At 33.0% G+C, this 22,581-nt stretch overlaps 1 protein-coding gene across 6 annotated transcripts in view; it reads left to right on the forward strand.

Moving 5' to 3' along the window:
- The window catches only part of DMD (dystrophin), a 2,254,125-nt gene that overhangs the window by 931,827 nt on the left and 1,299,717 nt on the right, over positions 1–22,581 (forward strand). For 5 of the 6 annotated variants that reach the window (XM_040266336.1, XM_040266334.1, XM_040266333.1 and 2 more), the window contains 4 exons: positions 7,557–7,679; positions 10,197–10,334; positions 13,066–13,218; positions 14,084–14,266. In XM_040266336.1, coding sequence (XP_040122270.1) covers positions 7,557–7,679; positions 10,197–10,334; positions 13,066–13,218; positions 14,084–14,266 — 597 coding nt within the window. The remainder of the gene's footprint in view (positions 1–7,556; positions 7,680–10,196; positions 10,335–13,065; positions 13,219–14,083; positions 14,267–22,581) is intronic. The other variant, XM_040266338.1, reaches the window with a different exon arrangement.

Raw genomic sequence — 22,581 nt, forward strand, 5'->3', positions numbered from 1 at the left:
GTTAGCCTACCAACAGAATTTCTATATTAACAACATTTTTTGCACATTTGTAATATCCTATCTCTGTAACAAAATTAGTTCTGTTGGAACTTGGATAACACATTCCTTTTGTGATCATTTACAGTGTTTTCAAAGTAGTTGTTAATTGAGTTTGGTGAGCAGGGTCATTTGTTAGAACTAACTGGGTCTTATTAGCATGACATTTAAAATGATTAAAATGATTTGGTGATTTCTTTTTTTTTTAATTTATTATTTATTTTTCTTTTTTTTAAATTTATTTTTTATTTTACTTTACAATTCTGTATTGGTTTTGCCATACATTGACATGAATCCACCACGGGTGTACATGTGTTCCCAAAAAGGCAAATGATTCCTCCAATCAGTCAACAGATGTAAAAGTAATTATTCCTTGGACCAGAACTTTCAGATGTTTATCGGGGGTTGTGAGAGAGCCAGTGAGTTGCCCTATTTCTCCGTTAGGTAGCCTGGTTAGAAAACATAGATCCTAATTCATTACTTTGTCCACTCCAACATGCTGACTCTCAGCATACGTTCTTATCTCTTGTATCATCAGATAATTTTTTGTTGGTCTATTATGCTTTAATATAAAAATGGCTGCTGCTAAAAATGTCTAGTCTCCCTTAAAACAATGATTTTGGTACTTCTTTCTATTAAAAATAATTATAATTAAACAAAAACCAGAAATGGGAGATGAATAAAGGAATGGAGAAAGGAAGAAAGAAATAAGAAAAAGGAAGTTTTCCAAGTGTAATATTTTTAATTCATCAGTCTCCCCTTATATTTTAGAGTTAAGTCCTTTCTTCTGCTATTTCAGCTGCTACTACTAAACTCATATAATCATGAGATAGAAAAGTATTTCAATTTATTCTCAATAAAAAGTAGAAAGTGTGGTGATTATTGAACCACCAACATGTCTTAAAACCAATTAGTGTATTTTATATCCAATTCTAAAAGGTGTGACCATAACATTAATCTTACCAATTCAAAACCAACAGATATACTATGTAATATCTCTTAATTAGCTTTACAGGTTTGGGAAGTTACCACAATTTCACATTTTTATCCTCACAGCATCAAAGATAAGCCAGTACCTGATCTAATATTAAAGAATGCAGCCAACGAAATGTCAGTTATCCAAATCAGTTTGTTTTATCTTTAAAATATTATGTCTATGTTCCTTGGATATATCTCTTATGAATTTAAAATAAATCAAGGAATAAATCTACAAACTACTTTATCTGATTACATTTGTTTTAGATAGATCTTTCAGTACACTTATTTCCCTTTGTAAGTTTTCTTTCCTCTCCAGATATTTAATTTGAAATAACTCTTTATATCATATCAGCACTGTGTCTTTTCTGTATCATAGGATGTTACTGATCCATGAAACTTTATCCATTTTGATTTCCATAAATTATTCTTATTTAATTTTAAATCTATTACCAATACTGTAATGATTAATAAATTTTCAAAGCTGTAGAATGGAAAGAGGAGACTGATTTGAAGCAATTTTAAGCCAATCTATAGCATTTGGAATATTCATTTTTAATTCAGGTTTCAGTGTAATTTAAATGTAGTGGCCATATATCATGATTACTAAGATTATATAGTCCATATTAACAAATGTTTACTTTGCTCTCTTTGTAAACATAGTCTTTATTATGTTAGTGTACCTATGCACGTTAGAAGTAATATTTAATCAAAAGAAAGCTTACAATTTAAAAATGATAAAGTGTATCTGAGTAATTTTGAATGCTTCCAATTTACAATGAATCAATTTGTAATTGATTTTGCTTTTTTCAGTCTGTTGTTGTTTGTTAACTTGTTATATAAATCACCATTAATGCTAAAACTTTAACAAAGCCTTAAATTTCATTAATCTTAAATCATACAGCAAAGCACAATTAATAGCTGTTAAGCAATCTGAAGCCACATTAAAAATCAAGGAAAACAAAGTGTTGTCTTTCTCAGTTTCTCTGTCTCTTCTTTCTTTTGTGTCCGTTGATCTATCTGTTTGATTATTAAACTACCCTATGTTTTACTTCATTTGTATTTTGTATGACTACACAGTCATGCTAAAGCTCTTAAGATGAAAAGGTAAGTAAAAAATTAAATTGTACAAAACCTATGTCTGGTTTGTACTTTCTGCTGAGATAATATAACTTTTTATTATTATCTTCTGTGTATTCTAAAGCTTATCTTGTGTGCGCTGTCAGAAGTATGATTTAATTGTGATTCGAGTTCTTCTCTGGTCATATACTTTCTATAAAGTCAGTAGAATTAATGTATGCTTAAATTAAGATGATTTATCTACCATTGATTTCAGTTTATTCAAATAATGTCATAATATTGAATCAAAGAGGCAGGCACAGTTTATATGACTTAAACTTTGATGACTCACCAATGAGCTATTATTTATGATTCTTTGCTTATCCTCTTTTATTTTATAAAATTCCATAAGAATTACAAATTACAAAGCCAACAAAGACCAAAGAATAACATGTAAAACTTTTATTGGTCAGAGAAGTCATGACCTAATGGTGAACCAGTGAACTCTTAAGGAAAAGCAATTAAATTTTCCCAACTTCTTGAAAAATATTAATTATATGAATGTCACATGGCTGGTCTTATCCTGCCAATAGCATAGCTTAAATAACTGAGTTGAGTAGGTATGGTTATTTTGGTTATAAAATTAGTTACTGAATAATTTGATCTATTGGATGTTCTAAAATTAGTAATTTATAAAGCAAGCACATTTTATGTTTAAAAAATGAGTTCCTTTTGCTATGGAAAATACAAAATGATATAAGATGTATTCCCAACTTTGGGAATTAAAAATCTACTGGGGAGACAAAATATAAGCCCTTGAATGTTAAATACTATTATATTCTAGTATGTAAATACATACTGCAACACAATCTAGGATTACACATGAGGAATAGAGACTCCTAATAAAACCTCTCAAACCCATTCACATAAATGTTCCTATCTCCAGAGGGCTTCCTGAAAATCCCCATACAAAACATGTCTGAATACAGGTAAATGAGATGGACATTATAAAAATTATCTAAATCCACTAAAATTTATTAAATAAACATCAGCATTTTAACTATCAGTAAAACATTACTTCTGTGAGCTATTTCATACTAATGATGAACTTTTGGTTCTTCTCGATGTCAGAGTCATAATAGTTGCTGTTGATCTGTACTGTGGCTAGCGTGGCTGCCATACGGTTACTGAATATTTGAAGTGCGGCTACTCCCAATTAAGTTGTGCCAGAAGTGTAAAATACACTGTGGGTTTTCAGTTCTTCACATGAAATAATGAGAGGAAAATACCTTATTAATTTTATAATGGTTATAAGTTAAATAGTATTTTAGATATATTGGGTAAATACTAAATCCATCTGATGCTTTTCACTTTTTAGTATGGCAACTAGAACATTGAAAATTAAATATATGACTTGTGTAATATTTCTATATTGCTGCATACCTCTAGTAAGCAAAGATCTTTGAATTCAGAGGAGAGAATTTACTTTAAATAGATAAAATTTTAGGGGATTATTCATGTGTAAAGTATCTTACTTCTAACATATACTCTAATACATCTAGCACTGGAGTGGATTGCCATTCCCTTCTCCAGGGGATCTTCCTAACCCAGGGATTGAACCCAGGTCTCCTGCATTGCAGGCAGATTCTTTACCAGCTGAGCCACCAGGGAAGCTATACATCATTATCCTGCTTCTGTTTATATACTTTTAGCAGTGAGACACTCACTACTTTAAAATGAGTGCTTTAAAAAGACAAAAAAAAATTGCAGCAGTAATTAGTTGTTTCTATATTAAACTAAAATTCAGGCTCCAAGTAATTTCTACCAATTGATTCTAGTTGTTCACTTTGGAACCACACAGAATAATTAAAATCTCTAATCCATGTAATAGTTTTTTTAAGAAACAAATCCATGGTAGTAGTCTTTGATCAGGAAATCTAGACTCTACACATACTACTAATGAAATCTAAGTTTACATTATCTTGCTTGAATAATTCATAACTAAGTACTAGTGTTTCCGAAAATCTATTTGTATCTACTTATATTATTTTTGTACCGAGTGGTGTCATGTTGCTGCTAGCATTTAGCCAGCAATTAGTATACATCCACACATGAAGTGCTGGCTACTCCAGTCTCTTCAATTTTATACAATGGAAATTGTGTTACTTACAATTCCAGGTCATTCAAGAGCTCCTTCAATTTTTTCTTCCACTATTCCATGATTAGTCATGCATTCACTTAGTTTTTCAGGAAATTTTCATTTATGAGTGCCTTCTATGTACCAGAAATGACTCTAGGTTGAAAAAGACAGACAAATTACTCATCTTTATGGGATGTTTGTGGAGCTCATCCCTCTCATCGTGTGTTTTTTGCATACTTGTTGATCTCCAAATAATTCCTGATGAAAATGCTGCACAGGGCAGAACTGGTGGAAAGCCTTTTGTCATCCTCCTTGATCCCACTATATTGATGCAGATTGATTAAGTTTTGTTATTAAGAATAATATGACTTTACCAAACTGGAGTGTCAATTTTTCCATATTTACCTTTAGAATTCCATGATTTTGTTAAATAAGTTGTTAAAATAAAAATGCCGTGTCAACAAGTGGACGTTTTCAAAGGAGGAAGATATTGACTCGAGCCAATGGATGGATACAAATTTGAGGGGAAACAGTAAGAGCCAATATCTATTGAGCCTTTGTTATATACCAAACAACATTCTAACATATTTGATCCTCATAAAAGCTCTATGAGGTAGCTATTCTTATCCTCATGTTACACATAAAGAAACAGAAGCTCAAAGAGGAGATAACTTGCCCCAAATCTCTCAACTGCTCAGTGTTGGAGCTCAAGTCCAAACTAGCCATTCTCTTGCAGGAATTTTAGGCTTTTCACCAGAAGGTTAATGGAGAAGGCAATGGCACCCCACTCCAGTACTCTTGCCTGGAGAATCCCATGGACGGCAGAGCCTGGTGGGCTGCCGTCTATGAGGTTGCACAGAGTCGGACACGACTGAAGCGACTTAGCAGCAGCAGCAGCACCAGAAGGTGAAAAACATTCTAATCCTTGAGGGAGAGATACTAGGAGTTCACCAATAGACCTGTAAGAAAGAGCGTATATGGAACATTTAAATAAGGTTAGAAAGGTCCTTGGGACAAGAATAGGGGAAACTTTGACTATCATGCTGGAGTTTGGACTTTATTTGACTTGTACTTCTTGAGCAGAGAAATAACATAATGAAAGCTGTGGTTTTGGAACGTATTGATCTGATTACCTGATTACAGTATAGAACTGGTGAGGTGGGAAGCATTGTACATCTGTAAGGAGGTTTTTGCCATAGGTCTTGTGTGAGAACTAGGAGAGGTGGTATCTCAGAAAAGAAAGCGAGTGATTCATGGTAAGTGAATTGACAAGTATTTGGTATTTATTAGACAATAGAGTGATGTGTTAGAAAATAGCCTGCCTCATGTTTTAGACTTGGATGACTGAAAAAAATGACTTGTATTTACAGAACTAGGGAAGTTAATGTTCTGAGCAGTTCTCGGCAAGATAATAAGCTCATTTCTAGACATGTTAAACTTCAAGTGAGTAATCAGCTGGCTATGGAAGAGTCTAGATTGGAATTGAAAAGTGAGGTCACAGCTAAAGATAAATGACAGATATTATGAAAGTTATATTTAAGTTTTAGAAGATAGTACTGTTGGGGAAGGAGTATTGAGTTATGAATGCCCAAGTTCTGAGCTTTTGAAACTATTATATATGAATATATGGAGAAAGGATGAACTAGAGAGGAAGCACGTGTAGGACTAAATCAGATTATCCATTATAGATAATGGATCCATGTTATTTTGATATGCAAGTACTTATAAAGTTATTTAAGGTATCATTTATCTTCATACATTCACAAAATCATATATATATATATATGTATATTGCAACAATGCAGTTACTCTTACTAAATCTTAGGAAATGTGAACAACTCAATAACATAGACATCATCAAATTAATACTGTGTAGTTATAATAAAGGCTATTATTCTTCATCTTTACAATATATTATATATCATTTTAAAGTATAGAAGTATGTTAATAATAGAGATTAGAACACCATTCAAATGCCTATTTATAATACTTACAATCTGTACTGATTATAGAACGTATTATTATATTTCAGATATTTATTAGGATTTAAAAACTAGTATTGAAAATAAGGCACTTTAGAAAGACTCCTTAAGTCCTCTCTGGCATGTATACAAGTACCTAGAAGATAAGTGTTTATTCATGTTTCCTGTGAGAATTTTTTCTTGTGAATAGCATTCAGTGGTTCACTTTTTCATTAGTAACTAAATACCTTTAGATATTCTTTTTGCCTTGAACACGTTCCCATATTGTTCTCTAGGAGATACTGTATAATAAAGAGTAAAACTAAGCCTAGGAATCTGTTGGGGAAGAGTGGCAGGGGGAAAGGGGAACAACTTGTTGAATATGTCATACTGGCATAAGACACTGGATCTTTCCTAAATTTATTTTTTCAAGTGGAAAATGTTTAGCTCTAAAGAAAATAAGATTTTTATTTGTCACATGTGAGTTTTCCAAAGCTATAAGATATAAAATATTTTCTAGTATTTTAATGCAAAGGAATTGAATACAGAGGTACAGATGAATAGAATAAACATTTATATCATTAACTGAACTTTAATTTGTGCCTATTCTTTTGAATATATATTTGATTTTCACTGTATTTTCATTTATCAGTCCTCTTCAAATGGTTTCTTTAGAAAAACAAGGGGTTAAAAAGATTTTTGAGACTATGGTAATTATGAATTTCAAAATCAAAGGAAATGTGATGTTTATGAAGTTGGAAAACATATTCAGACTTTTCATTTGAGATATTGAGTTCAGTTTTTTCAATTTTTTTTTTTTTTTGGTGTGTGTGTGTGCTACCAAATAAAGCATTCCTAAGACAAGCATGACATTGTCTTATGGGAGCATGCCTGTCAATTCTGCCATGTTAAAAATGTCATTTAAAATATCTAAGCAGATTGCTATGTATTTTTTCTGAGGATAAGGAGACAATTCTGCATTTCTAACTGCTATTACTGTTATTAGATGAATGAGGCAATTTATGATGAGATATTTACCCAAATGATATTTATATCAAAATATTTAAAATAAGATCAAATTCAACTTTAGGATATTAACAATTAGACCAGCCAAGTATACGGAAATTGACTTTTGCTGAAAAATCAGAATTATGAATATTGCATTATTCTGCATGTATGTTTAGCTCTGATGATGTTAAATGTTTGTCTTTATTTGTATCCTCAGGTACTTTCCCAGTTGTATTTCAACACTTTCATAAAATATAATATGAAAACATAATGCATGTCATTATTTTAGCAACAGGAGGTTGAACAAATGCATTTTTTGGCTTATATTTCTAATAAAAAGTAATTTTGATTTAAATTAGCACTATCTTTTTTTTTAGGCCTCCATTCCTTTGAAGGAATTGGAGCAGTTTAACTCAGATATACAAAAATTGCTTGAACCACTGGAGGCTGAAATTCAGCAGGGGGTGAATCTGAAAGAGGAAGACTTCAATAAAGATATGGTAAATTGGTTGTGATAAAAGTGTGAATGAACTAGGAATGAAATGAATAAATATTTCAAAGGAAAATAGATAATTCAAGTCTCCAACTAAATTCTCAGAGCATACCTTGTACATTTTGTGATTCTAATGATTTATTACAAATGCAAAGTATTGTTATTGAACTGTTATGAATGCCAAATTATTATGATATGGGCATACAGGAGTACTTATAGATTCTAATAAATCACCCAACAATGTTTTGTCCATACTCAAAGGATAAAATGTAATGGATGGAAAAAAAAGTCAAATCAGAAAATAAATTAGAAACAATAATAAAAAACAGCACAGCCATCAGAGAGGGCTGATATTTTGCTTCAGTCCTATTTTTGGTAATATAACATTTATTTTGGATAAGGTACAATTATACATGATATAAACATTGTTTATTAAAACTTAACACAATGTGGTTTACAAAAAAGTTTAACAAGTATTATAGTATATATCTAAAATATGTGTAAATTCATGCTGCTTATTTCATGGGAATAAAGAAATATAACCATGTGGGTTATTCCCAGACTCATTTCAACATGTCTTTTACGTTTCTCTCTGGCTTGAATGTTTCTGCCTCACATTCCTTTTCACTGACTTATGTTTTCTCCTTACTCCTCTTCACAATTTCCTTTCCCCTCTCCACAACCATCACCTGTATGGCATTAACCTTTACATATGTCATGCTAGAGATTTCTCAGACATGTATCAGTGCTAGAGACTTCTCAGACAGTGCTTGAAAATGGTATCAGAAGGTAAATTGTAAGTTGTAAATAATAGGCACATGAAGCAATAGGAGAACCATTTTTACCAACCTTAGTTCTCGTTGGTATCATTTCTGACTTCCTGGAGCTGCCTAACTCAGTACTCCCTGTGTATGGGTTTGATGATCTTGCCAACTCAGCTTGTGGAAAGAAAGACCAGACATACCTTTTTCTAAGATACCTAGCTACAACTACCTCTTATTTATGTCAAAGAAGAAACCAGAGGGCACCAAGGTGGAAAAGAATGCTTCTTACCTCTTGGGCTGTTCACCAACTATGCCCTCTAGCTTTCAGCTGGTGTGGGGAAAGAAGTGCAGTAGGGATTTTGTTTGTTCATTATTTTTATCCTCAGCCCCAGGAAATGTTTCAGATTTTTAATAACATATTCTTAAAAGGAAGGTTTTTCAAAGACTATAAACATAAGTGTCTATTACATTACTTCATTATAGAAATAACTGGCACATCTCAGATGAAAATCTCATTTCTTTAAAAAAACTGAATAATTTCTCAGTTGTTTATAGAAGTTAACATATGCATTAGAGATTTAAGTATGCAACATTGAATGCCATGGATGATTATAAACACAAACATGTCACATTTAAAAACTGTCTGCTTCTATTAATTCATCAGAGTCTCTTGGGTACTATTAAAAAGCAAACCTTCTTGATAGAAAGTATTTATATATTGCATTGAAAGAAAGATAGGAAATAGAAGTGAAACATCCAATGGTTACATATGCTACTCTATTGGACAAACACTGTTTAAATAATTCTATTTCAAAATAAATAAAAATTTTCTTAGAGTCTAAAGACCAAACTGCATATTAAAAATATTTGAAGTCATTTTTCTAATCCATATTTAATATTTACTTAATTGTATTTATTTAAAAATAACATGCATATGTGACATATTTTTAGAAATTATCTGCAATATTTGACAGAAGTTGAGCATGTTTTTTTTCTAAAGCTCCAAATCATTTAGTTTAAGTAAAAGAAAAGAAAGAAAGTTGCTCAGTCGTCTTTGCGACCCCATGGACTGTAGCCTACCAGGCTCCTACATCCATGGGATTTTCCAGGCAAGAGTACTGGTGTAGGATGCCATTTCCTTCTCCAGGGGATCTGCCCAACTCAGGGATCAAACCCAGGTCTCCTGCATTGCAGACAGACGTTTTACCATCTGAGCCACCAGGGAAGCTAGTTTATGTAAAACAGAACTTATTATATAGAAATCAGTGTACACTTAAAACAATGTATTTTCACTTAGGAGTGTGTGTTAAAATTTAAAATGTTACAGTCTCACATTCACAGAGCCACATCTATATTCCTCTGTGAAATAACATTATATGTAAACAAGTTTTGTTTTCTTCTCCAAAGTTTTTTTTTGTTTGTTTTAATTTCTAGAAATGCATTAAAAATCAAAGGCCAAAGAATGCTTTCATAACAATTCACTTGTCTGAAATGATGTAGTAAATTGCTCCCCCATCTTTCTACATACAACTCTAATTACATGTGTCCTTTTGAAATAGACAGAAGGAAACTTCTTTTAAAAGTTAAAGTATAGCATATTCAAAAAGAAACTCTGAGTGCAGTATCTTAGGATAGCATTCCCTGAAAGTTTTAAATTGGATTTTTTGTATGTGTTTTAATAACATGTTTTATTATCTCTGTTAAAGATGTACAGCTTTTTTTAAACCAAAATGAAGACTGTACTTGTTGTTTTTAATCAGAGTGAAGACAATGAGGGTACTGTAAAAGAATTGTTGCAAAGAGGAGACAACTTACAACAAAGAATCACAGATGAGAGAAAGCGAGAGGAAATAAAGATAAAACAGCAGCTGTTACAGACAAAACATAATGCTCTCAAGGTATTAGAGCTAAAATTATAATATACCTTGCCTATGTTTTTTTTTTTTTCATGTACAGGGTAAAATCTATTGTTCATAAATAAAATTTGCTTAAGAATCTTAGTCACCAGAAATACATATATATATATTTTTCTGTTCAGTGTCTGTGCTTTAACAATTTTGAGTGCTGTCTTTGATTTTGAAAGATGTGCTGCTTAAAAATTTCAAGGTATTTACTTAGACACATTTTTCTGAGTAGTAATCAAAAGATATTAAATGCATACTTCATTGTGTTCATATATTTAATTTTGTAATACAACCTATTTTGTAAGTTATTTTGACATGTGTCTTGAAAAACCTGTTTAACTGTCAGCATAACCAATCTGTATATTTTTGAGGTTTTCTGCTCTTGATATTTTCTTGATTTAATTCAGAGTAGGTTCACTTTTTTGGGGTAACGTAACATTTGTTTAATAGTTCATTTTTTTTCAGTTAACTTCATTTTGCCTTTAAGAGAGTTACTCTTTGCAACTAACTAAACATTTATAAGTCTAATTTCATTTATATAGGAGTCCTCTAAAATAATCTTAATGTCCATGAGAAAGAACCGGTGCGCTCATTTTAACCAGCATTAGTATAGAGCTTCAAGTACCCATGTGTCTCATCTGGAATTGCACAGGAAAGACAGAATAGAATATTGGTGTTTATATAATAATATCTAGAAAGTTCTTGAGAAGAGATGGGACATGTGAAAGATTCTGTGAAATAACCTTTTATTTTTTAATGTGCGTTTCAATATTCACTATTTGCATGCATGGCTGATTTTCTAATACTGTTAATTGCTGAGCTTTTCATTGTAAATCACTCTTTTAGAGCTGTGTAGCCACGTAGGTGGATCCACCTTATAGGTGAATAGACTCTGCTTTCTATATGCAAATAAGAGTATAAAACCTTTTCCCATATAGTCAGACAACCAAATAAACACTGCTGAGAATGTAATTACACTATATTGTGCCTGCAAGGAATCCACAAGGAAAGTCTAATTGGCCAGCAGGTGTTCTGAAGGTAACTGCTGATAAATATAGGAAATAGAAAAGGCCTCTTCCCTGAGGGAGTACAAGAGCAAGCCATAGTGTGCTCAGAAAATCAGAAAGCTGTGTAATTCACATGCTTCCAACTGTGACCAAGCTTTTAGAAACATCTACACTGGTCATATGATGATATGTGTCCTACTGAACAGCAGTGTTTAATGGTTATCTGGCATACCTGTAAAGAAATCTCTATAATATCTCTTAATATCTTTACACATTACACACCACCTTGTGCTTAGGAAATAAAAGGAATTTCAGATTTGGTGACCACAAGCCCTTTCTCTTGGCGAAGATGTAAGTTGCGTCACCAGTAAGGCATGGCTCAACTCTCTTTCACGTGGCTGTATCTTGGTACCTTTGAAAAAAGCAGCATTCCATCTGGCTCATCCCAGGCATTTATTACTTCCATAGGAGGTTTAGAAATTCAACTGAAAATGTAAACTGTAGAAAATTTTACATCCCCAATTTTAAACAAAATGCAAAATGAAATCAAAATCATTTTTCTCAGATATATGTTAAAAGCAATTAATGAAAATCAACACTTGCCACACCAATATACTAAATTCAGTAGTTGTTAATCTGCCAAGTGTTCAAGTCTAGTCCTTATGAAATATTTCAAAGAAGGTGAAACTTTCCAAAGCAGTGAATATTTCAGCAGTTCTTTGATATTCACTCTTTTCTTTTGCTCCAGTTATATCTATACATGAAACCCTAATTGCTACTACTCTGAAGAAATGGAAACTGTATCCTGAGCTCTTATGTTCCCTTATAAAACATGTAAAATATATTCCCTTGTAAAATAGCATTACAACAAATTCTGTTGATCAGGGAAGACATTGGATGATCTTGTAAGGAGTAAGATGATTAATTTTCCCCTTTTGTGATTCATTAAAGTAGTCACCCTTATTTGTCTCATCAGGTTGATTGATAACCGTGCACTTTTCCTTTTCTAAATTTTATCATTTTGCATTTGGATTTGATGCCAGTGAGAAAGTTTGCCATACAAGTCTTAAAAGGAAAATAATTTTATGATATTTAAATTGTCATTTTCATGCATACTCACAGGCATACACTTTTCACACTTGAACATATATATAGCTTGAAGCAATTTCTGTGATAACTAAGAACACTTTATGTTTCTAATCACAAAATATTCATGTCCTATGAAACTTTCTTGCAGACATTTCTAAAATTACAAATGTAAACTGCTTGGCTATATAAACTTAAAATTTTGAACCTAGTGCTGAAGATAGAAATTTTAGAATTTTTACCTATTTTAAAATTCAAATGCAAAATCAGCAAGTTTGTACAAGTATGTAGTTACCTCAATTGAGTTCACATATTGAACAATTTCACAAACTCTACACAGTAATTTATTTGATTCACTGAGTTAATTAAATATGAAAAGATTTCTAAAAAAGTTTGAGCATACTAAGAAAAAATACTGAAAGTGGATTGTTCAGTTTTCTTAGCTTCGTGTACATGGGTTCTGTCACGTGAATACATAATTTAATAATCTACCTGTATGGGTAGCATTTAAATGTGAATTTAACTGAACCTGAACAAGAAGGTGAGGGAACCAAATTATTTTTTAATGACTACAGCCAAAAGTATAATATGCTTATATATTGATATTTTAATAATATCTGCACCATGAACAGGATTTGAGGTCTCAAAGAAGAAAAAAGGCTCTAGAAATTTCTCACCAGTGGTATCAGTACAAGAGGCAGGCTGATGATCTCCTGAAATGCTTGGATGACATTGAAAAAAAATTAGCCAGCCTACCTGAACCCAGAGATGAAAGGAAAATAAAGGTAATGTTGTTTTAGAATGTCAATCTCAGATTTGTTGCTACATTTTAATTTATTGAACTTAACTTGTATGGATCATGTTTTAAACGTTGATGTTGTTGTTTCTTCTATTAGTGTTCTCCCCAGTTTGAGGTGTTTCTCTGTATTTTGTTTTGTTTTAGTAAATGTATTGTATTGTTTTTCAATTGACATAATGTTGAATGAATAAAATGTTTTATTCTTAGACATTGTGAAATGAATTAAGAAATGTTATATGTTTCCTGGTAAAATTGTAATTGACTCTGTGTATCTTTGTTCCAGATGAACAAATGACTTATCGGTATATGGACGACTTCTATCTCATGTTAGCACATTCATTTCATCAGAGCATCTTCTCACATCAGTGTCAAATCTCTATAGATTTATCTGTTGCATATTGTCTGAAGATGTTTTCTTCTGTTATTTTACACTTTTTATTTTGCTTCATTCTCTGTTGAGTTCCTCAAAACTTTAAAAAGGAAATAAATTACTTATTCAATTACCCACTAAATTATATTCTATCTGGATGGTCCCTATTAATAATGAGTAATCACTTCAATTTGGGTCAACCCCCAAGACACTAGAGGAATTGACAAGAAAGAAATCTGTTAGATCAATTTCAATATTTCCTCAATTAGAGTATCTAAAACTGAGCATTCAAAGAAAAACTGAAATAATATTTGGGTCCTTGGGTGAAGATGACAGTGTTGGCTTCCATACTTGTAAATTATGAAAAGTGAAAATAAAATGACGACAGCCTGTGAAATTTCTGGGACAGGTATGTGCTGGGATAGGTTGATTCATGTGGTTAGCTAACTGCCCTGGGCCCTGTATTGGTTTTGCTCAATAGGAAATTGATCGTGAGTTGCAGAAGAAGAAAGAGGAGCTGAATGCAGTGCATAGGCAAGCTGAGGGCTTGTCTGAGGATGGGGCAGCAATGGCAGTGGAGTCAACTCAGATCCAGCTCAGCAAGCGCTGGCGGGAAATTGAGAGCAAATTTGCTCAGTTTCGAAGACTCAACTTTGCACAAATTGTGAGTTGTTACTGGCAAACCTATATGTGTTTGCAACTACTACCCTAATAACAGAGACCTACTAACCAAAAGAAAAAAATAATCTGGGTGCAATTTCAAAGTTCTAATCTGCATTCTTAAAGTGGGTAGTTTCCCCTACCTTTGGGCTTCCCTAACTCTAGTGGTTAGTTTTCAGATTAAAAATGTAATCTATTAATAGAGCATAGGAAAGAGTGCCCTTATCAAAAATGAGAAATACATCTTAATTTCTTTTGCCACATCATTTTTTCATAACATTAGCAGTGTGAATTTGTCAATTTACCATACATTTACTTTATTTCAGCATCTAATCCAAAAATATGTATTGCTTTCCTGAGACCATCCCATGCTAATTTTACTTTCTTAATGTATACATGGTAAATAATAAATCTTTTGTGAAAGAACTTATATCAACTTGCACAAGGACTTCGTATCTCATTGACTTAAATATTATAGTTTAGTCCTCATACCTGGCTTATCTATTTGATGGGTTAAAAAGTTTATAGAAGGATTGTATGCCTAGTGAGATTGTTAATAATTAATAGCAGGTTGAAAATATAAAATATTGTTAGTACTGAAATATCATAGACCAAGAGGTAAAGAAACCACTGTTCTCTTTCAAACAACTGTATGGAAATTTTATGATTCTGTCTTTAAAAATGCAAGTCACAATCATAAGCTTGATCTTTTTAAAACTGTTTTTGTGATAGAGTATAAACCATAGGGATTTTCTAGCAGATACATTTTTGTTCCTATTCTGAGAGATTGTAAAGTGAAGTGAAATGATCACCACTCTGTTATTATGCAAATACAGTGCTCCTCACAAAACCAGGGTGTGAAAGTCTGCAAAATGAGGCTTTATAATTACGTTAGGTTAACTTACATGAAACCGACGGGTATTCAACCCTCTTTGACCTAGCTGATGACAGTTTCATTTATTTCAACTCCTAGATGAGACTTACTTGAGTATTTCTTCTTTGATATTGTTGATTTCATTTAATATGGGATGAGTGAATATGTCTTAGACAATTAGCGTAACTGTTTTCTAAGCATATAATTTTGTTAATGTTGCTTATTAACTCGGTGAAAAATACTCCATATTATCATTACTTCTTTTAAATGCATTAGAAAAATCCTTGCATACACTGTTTTCTAAGAACTCCAAGTACTTTAATAGCAGCTGAATATTCTGAGAAATTGGAAGTAGTAATATAAGGTATGTTTAAACTGTAATATATTGCATTTGAAGTCCAATTCTAGCTGATTGAATGTTTTAGCCTATTATCTTTTATATTAGATATTATGAATATAATATGTCATAAATCACTCAAGCTTACACTAACAAAAAGCTTGTGCCAGTGGATGCAAAATGAATTGAAAGATTAAGGCAACCATGAAGAAAATTTAAGAAAAATATTTTTGCCTCCATTTAATACATCATTTAAGTCCTTTGCTTTGAATCATCTTACTACTCACTATTTTCTCCAATTCCATTTCCCCCGTGTCTTGACACAGCCTATATGCAGGGTTAATTTTTTTTTACAACTTTGTCAAGGTAAGTTATTAACACTTTATAGCTAAATAGACACAGGATCAAAAATCTCCCTAAACCACTCACTTAAAATACCATTGTGTACCTGCATATAATAGGCTCTCAACAAATATTTGTAAAATGTAATAAAGATTGCTGAAATAAAGTATAAAAAGTATAAAAAAGTATAAAAAGTATATAAAAGTAAAAAAAGTATAAAACTTTTGAAATAAATATTCATAAAATATATTTTCTTCAGAAACCATTTCTTCTTGATTTTTATATCTGGAGGATCCCAAAATACAGATGATGCATGCCTTGGGGAAAAAATTATATGTTAATTTTCCATAATAAAACAAGTAAGAACAATATACGTGAAGAATAATCAATTTAATATTGCAATTATATTTAACCTTGGATTTTTATTAGATCTGAAATTTGATAGATAGATAGATCAAAGATGTATATAGTCCACTGATTGCTAATACATGTTAAAAAAAACTTATTTCACATATCCACTGGTCTAGAGTCATCTTTCCCAATTAATCTACAGTGAGGACATTTGAGACAGCCATAAGCAAACATCTTAACTAAGAGTTATGTTTGGGATAATCTTACCATGGCCCTGATGTAGCACAGGTAGTCAGAGCTTCCAAATTTCTTTCTTCCCCTTGCATTTCCCTTTTCTATTTCTATCATTATTTCTTCTCAAATGTCCCTTTCTGTTATTTCTATATATGAATTCTAGATTTCTATGGATTTTCAGTTAGTCTTTCATATCTTAGAAGTAGCAATTCAAGATTTTAGGCAGTACTATGAAGTGCTTAATATTTGAGAACTGAATTTAAAATGAGAAATTAATTGTATTCATTTCAGAGATAAAGACTCAGAAATAAACTAAGCAGTGTAAAATTAGGTACTTCAGGGACTAGGTACAGATCAAAGTTACATATGACCATAGTAAAGCTCAGAAAAACCCTGGTACTTGGCTCTCAAGAGTGGAGACCAAAGCCAAGAAGAGAGTGTCTACAAATGACTGTCCTCAGGATAATCCTGGAGACCATAAAGGAGGCAAAACAGACTGAGAGAAAGTGAGTAAGATTTTCTCCAGGTACTGAGCATGTTGAAGCTCCTTCCCTAGTTAGGATTACACGGCATTTCTAATATGGTTCCTGTTGACTTACAGACCTGGCTGTTCACTGAAGACCAAACAAAGACTGTAAACTGAACATGAGGAATGTTTTCTGTAAGATATTTTATAACAGTGATCTAGTAAAATAGACCACTCCCTGGGGTGAATGGCCCTGTGAATCCCATTGATTCCATCTGCTGGCTATATGATCACCGGTCTCTTCCAGCCTGGTTTCTTGCATTTCTACCATGGGGATGAGGATGTTTGTAATAATGAAATATGGTAGTATTTGTAGAATACAGCTACATTATGGAGGTTAACTGAGGTTAAGTGAATCAATATTTTTTTCTTCTTCTTCCTGTATATAAGTTAACATTGGAATGAGACACATTATTTTAAAATGTATAGTATATTTGTGAATCATTAAGAGTATTGGGATGAGTAGGTCCCATAGGTTTAAAATGTTACTAACAACAGGTAGATCTATTTTTTCAATGTAAATTAAAAGTTAGATTTCCTAGTTCTTGGCAAGTAGTTTTGTCTAGAGTTTCATAGTATTTGTGGGAAATTTCATGCAAAGCTGTTGATGCTGCCAATGAAGGCATTATTTTCCATAAACTTGGCAATAGAGCATTAGCTAAATTATTTTCTATAGAAAGGTAAAGAAAGAGGAGGAAAAACATAAAGGCTTTTAAAATCTAATAGAAAACTATGCCAGAGAAGGTGATGGCACCCTACTCCAGTACTCTTGCCTGGAAAATCCCATGGACAGAGGAGCCTGGTGGGCTGCAGTCCATGGGGTCACAAAGAGTCGGACACGACTGAGCTACTTCACTTTCACTTTTCATTTTCATGCATTGGAGAAGGAAATGGCAACCCACTCCAGTGTTCTTGCCTGGAGAATCCCAGGGATGGGGGAGCCTGGTAGGCTGCCATCTGTGGGGTCACACAGAGTCAGACACGACTGAAGCGACTTAGCAGCAGCAGCAGCAGCAGCAGCAAAAAACTATGCATAATTTTATCAAGGTTAATTGTAATATTTGACACTTAACCTCAGAGATCCCAAGAAAATCCAACCACAAAATTTCACAATGAGGATATGCAACAACCCTTATGTGAAACTCCTGAGCAAAATAAGCTCACAGGTTAAAATTAAAATGGATATGAAAAAATGCTTTCTGTAAGTGATGTTAACATGCCCAAATTAAAAGGAGTATGCACACCTGAAGAAATTAGAGATAAGAAGACAGTAAAGGACATGAAAATGTTTTTTTTTAATGTTCAAAAAGATTTCGAAAATAAAGATGGAATGGAATTCTTATAATAATAACAAGCCATTTTGAAAAGTGAATAGGAAACTGATAACATAGAATCTAGAAATTAACATGTAATTATTGAAATAATACCTCAGCTTTTCAAATGGTGGATTCGTTATAGAAGAAAAGGAATATATTAATTGAAAGATGCTGAAGAAATTTTTGCTTTGCTGAAAATGCCAGAAGATGGAGAGAATAGAATAAAAAGCTCAAACATATGCCTGAAAAGAGTTCCAGATTGATAAAGTGGAGAGCCAGGGGAAGAGACATTATTTTATATAAATGACTGACATTTAACAAGATTGAATAAATCTCAATTTACATGAGACCTCAAATTGAATAAAGCTCAATTTGCATGAGTCCTCAAACTGAATGAAGCTCAACCAGTTTGTAATAAATAAAAACAAGTTCACAACCAGCAAAGTCTGAGTGAAACCCAGAACATCAATGATTAGGAAGGTCACCATAAAAGCTGCTAAGGACCAAAAGCAGAAAGCTGCATAGGCTGGCCAACTTGTCCTCAGTAATAGGTGTTAGAATACACTGGGATAATACTGTTAATGTTCAAGGTGAATGTTCAAAAGAATCCTGTAAACAGTGATTCAAGAATGAAGACAAACTATTTTCAGATATACAAACACTATATTTTCAAATAAACGAACACTAAGTTTATAACCTATAGATTCTCACTGAAAAAATTACTAAACGATATGCTAGTGTAAAACAGAACACAGAGCCACAGAGGAGCAAGCTATATAAAGGTAAATATAAAGCTTATATGTATAAAAAACAAACTTAAATCTTGTAATTAGCCACTAAAATTGTGGCAATTGCTGCAAAGGAAAACATAGAGTTCTATGAGAATATAAAAGTGATTTGATCTCACAATAAGGAAAATACAATAAATAAAAGGTTATTTCTAGATGGTAGCAGCAAATATAAGGTTTGTGCCTACTGTGTTCAATATGAATTATTGCCAGTTATCATCTTTATAAGGAAAAAATGTAGTAAACCTTTGGAATAGGCAATATATGCATGACCTGTCTCAGGGAGAGGAGAAAAAAATTTAAAAATATAAAATACAAAAATACATTTTATTGAAAGAAGGAAAAGAAATGTCCCTTTTCTAAATATGACACCCCCCATTTGCTTTGGATATCCTATGGCTTCAAAGACTACATAAATAATACTGATATTCGACAATTTACCTCTGACAACTTTTTATTCAGCTTTTATTTTAGAACCCTAACAGGTATTTCGCACACAAAATAGCCAAGTCAAGAATAATTAATTTTCACTCCTATATAAATGGCTCCTACCAAACTCTGCAGCTGTTAGTAAATTCCCTTTCACTTAGGTCTAAAACCTAAACATCATCTTTGATTCCTCCTTACTTGTATTATCCATGGAATTCACTTCAAATTCTGTTGGCTCTACCTGCAAAATACATCTTTAATTGGACCACTCCTCAGAAACTTTATTGCAGAAACCCTTGACAACACTGTATTTTCTCTCATCTCAATTACTTCAGCAGCCCGCTAGTCCTTATTTCCCATGTTTACCCACCTACATTGTAGTCTCCTTGGTGAAATCAGAGAATTCCTAAAAGTATATGTGGGATTCTGTCAAGCCTCCACTGCTTATTACACTTCTAATGAAATTTTATGAGCTTCTGCATAGCTTGGTCCCTGCCTACCATTCCTATTACTCCAACTTTATCTCCCTTTTGGCATTCTGCTAATACAGAGGCTTTAAAGTGTCCTGTAGCACATAGCATCATTTCTATTTCAGGACGTTTGTATATACTGTCTCTTTATGGAATATTTTTCAAGTAGACTTTCGTATAGGTACTATAACTTAGCCATCCTTTCTTTCATTTACAAGCTGAAATTAGAGGCTTCCTTTGTGGCTCAGAGGTTAAAGCATCTGCCTGCAATGTGGGAGACCCGGTTTTGATCCCTGGGTCGGGAAGATCCACTGGAGAAGGAAATGGCAACCCACTCCAGTACTCTTGCCTGGAAAATATCATGGACAGAGGAGCCTTGTAGGCTACAGTCCATGGGGTCACAAAGAGTTGGACATGACTGAGCGACTTCACTCACTCACTCACCTGCAATGCAGGAGACCTGGGTTCGATCATCCCTGGATCCCGAAGGAATATTCCCTGGAGAAGGGAATAGCGACCCACGCCAATATTCTTGCCTGGAGAATTCCATGGACAGAGGAGCCTGGAAGGCTACAGAACAATTAGAACTTTGTAGAATTTAGACAGGCAGTACTTAATAGGTATTTTTTTTCTATTTTAAAAATATTGTATACTCATGGTAATTATACATGCCAACTGTGAGTTTAAGATAACTGTTTAGAACAGCAAATTTTAGTACAGTTACTTCTGGAAGTACATATACTGAGAAAAGACAAAGTTCTCGAAACTTAACACTGAGGAGGTAAAGACTGAATATGAGGTTGAGGATAACAATGTATTGCAAAGGATAACTTTTACTACATCAGAGGAAATTGTAGTAAGGGATTTAAACTTAAAAACACACATTGCCAGAATACACAACCTCTTGAAAAGCTGATATAAATCTGTCAGTAGATTTATTTAAATGTTTCAATAAATGTGTTATACAAGTTAGTCCTAAAGTGAATACTTTGTAAAATAGGAATATTCATGGACTAATGTTTAAAAATTGTTTGAATTTGAACGGAACTTTATATTTACAAAATAGGTTCAAATATATCTTGTTCACTCCCCCGAATAACCCTATCAAGTAAGTCTTATTTTAATTGTCATTTTACAGAAAGGAAACATAATTTAAATAAAGTTAAGGAAATTGGCCAAGGGTGCATGAACAAATTGGAAGACACCTAACTTGAACTCAGTGCTTCCCAAGATATGGTGGGAGTTATTCAAAAGAAAGAAAAAAAATCTAGTGTCCAAATAAGTTTGAGAAACACTGGATTAAGCAAAGTTTCCTTAGTCTAGAATCTTCCAGGGCTTTTGATATGTAAATGTGATTATGAATTTCTGTGAGAGGAATAGATTCTGCAGACTTTCACATCTGGATAGTTATAGTACAAAGAGGAAAATTTCATTTCAGTTTTAAGATAGGATTCTGTTTGAGTGATTGTGAAAAACTAATGTTCTTCAGGGGGGGAAATGGGAAAAAAACATTACTTTATCATTATAGTTTTGTTGTTTTGGATTTTCTTAAAATGAAGCAGAGATATACAAAAAAGTAATCACAGAACTGATTGCCATCACCTTATGTCTGAACCTAGATTTGATTCAGCACTACTATTTTTTTTTTGTACATTTGCTTCTTATCACATAATGATAACCATTTAATGGTGAGACTAAAAGAGGAAACAAACTTTTTGCATAATTGCTACATAGATTTTTTTTCTTTGCTTTAAATCACAACAAAGATCATCAGCTGCCAATGCAATATCCTTGGGAATATTGGTAATATAAATAATTTTTGTATTTAGAGACAGAGTGCTCTTTAGTAAACAGAGTTGTGAGTATAAAAGATGAATACTGGTTGCTAAGGGAAGTGGACCAGGAGGTAGTGGCTTAGAAAATTTTCCTCCTCTGAGCTGCAATTTTTTAATTAACATCACATGAGTTAAGAAAAAATAGATCACTCAAGATTCTGTTTCTCTAGACTGTTATGATCATAATAGTTATTGCCATTTCTATAATAATTTTTTTCTGGTCTTTAGTTTATGTAAGACAATCAGATTAATGGTTGTTTAGTAAATAGAGTATGTTAGTTTCAGTTTCAGTTTAATTGCTCAGTCGTGTCCAACTCTCTGCGACCCCATGAATTGCAGCACACCAGGCCTCCCTGTCCATCACCAACTCCCGGAGTTCACTCAGATTCATGTCCATCGAGTCAGTGATGCCATCCAGCCATCTCATCCTCTGTCATCCCCTTCTCCTCCTGCCCCCAATCCCTCCCAGCATCAGAGTCTTTTCCAATGAGTCAACTCTTCACATGAGGTGGCCAAAGTACTGGAGTTTCAACTTTAGCATTCCTTCCAAAGAACACCCAGGGCTGATCTCCTTCAGAATGGACTGGTTAGATCTCCTTGCAGTCCGAGGGACTCTCAAGAGTCTTCTCCAACACCACAGTTCAAAAGCATCAATTCTTCGGCACTCAGCCTTCTTCACAGTCCAACTCTCACATCCATACATGACCACAGGAAAAACCATAGCCTTGACTAGACAGACCTTTGTTGGCAAAGTAATATCTCTGCTTTTGAATATGCTATCCAGGTTGGTCATAACTTTCCTTCCAAGGAGTAAGTG

This window comes from Oryx dammah, unplaced genomic scaffold (assembly GCF_014754425.2).
Source record: "Oryx dammah isolate SB20612 unplaced genomic scaffold, SCBI_Odam_1.1 HiC_scaffold_23, whole genome shotgun sequence".
Classification (NCBI taxonomy): domain Eukaryota; kingdom Metazoa; phylum Chordata; class Mammalia; order Artiodactyla; family Bovidae; genus Oryx; species Oryx dammah.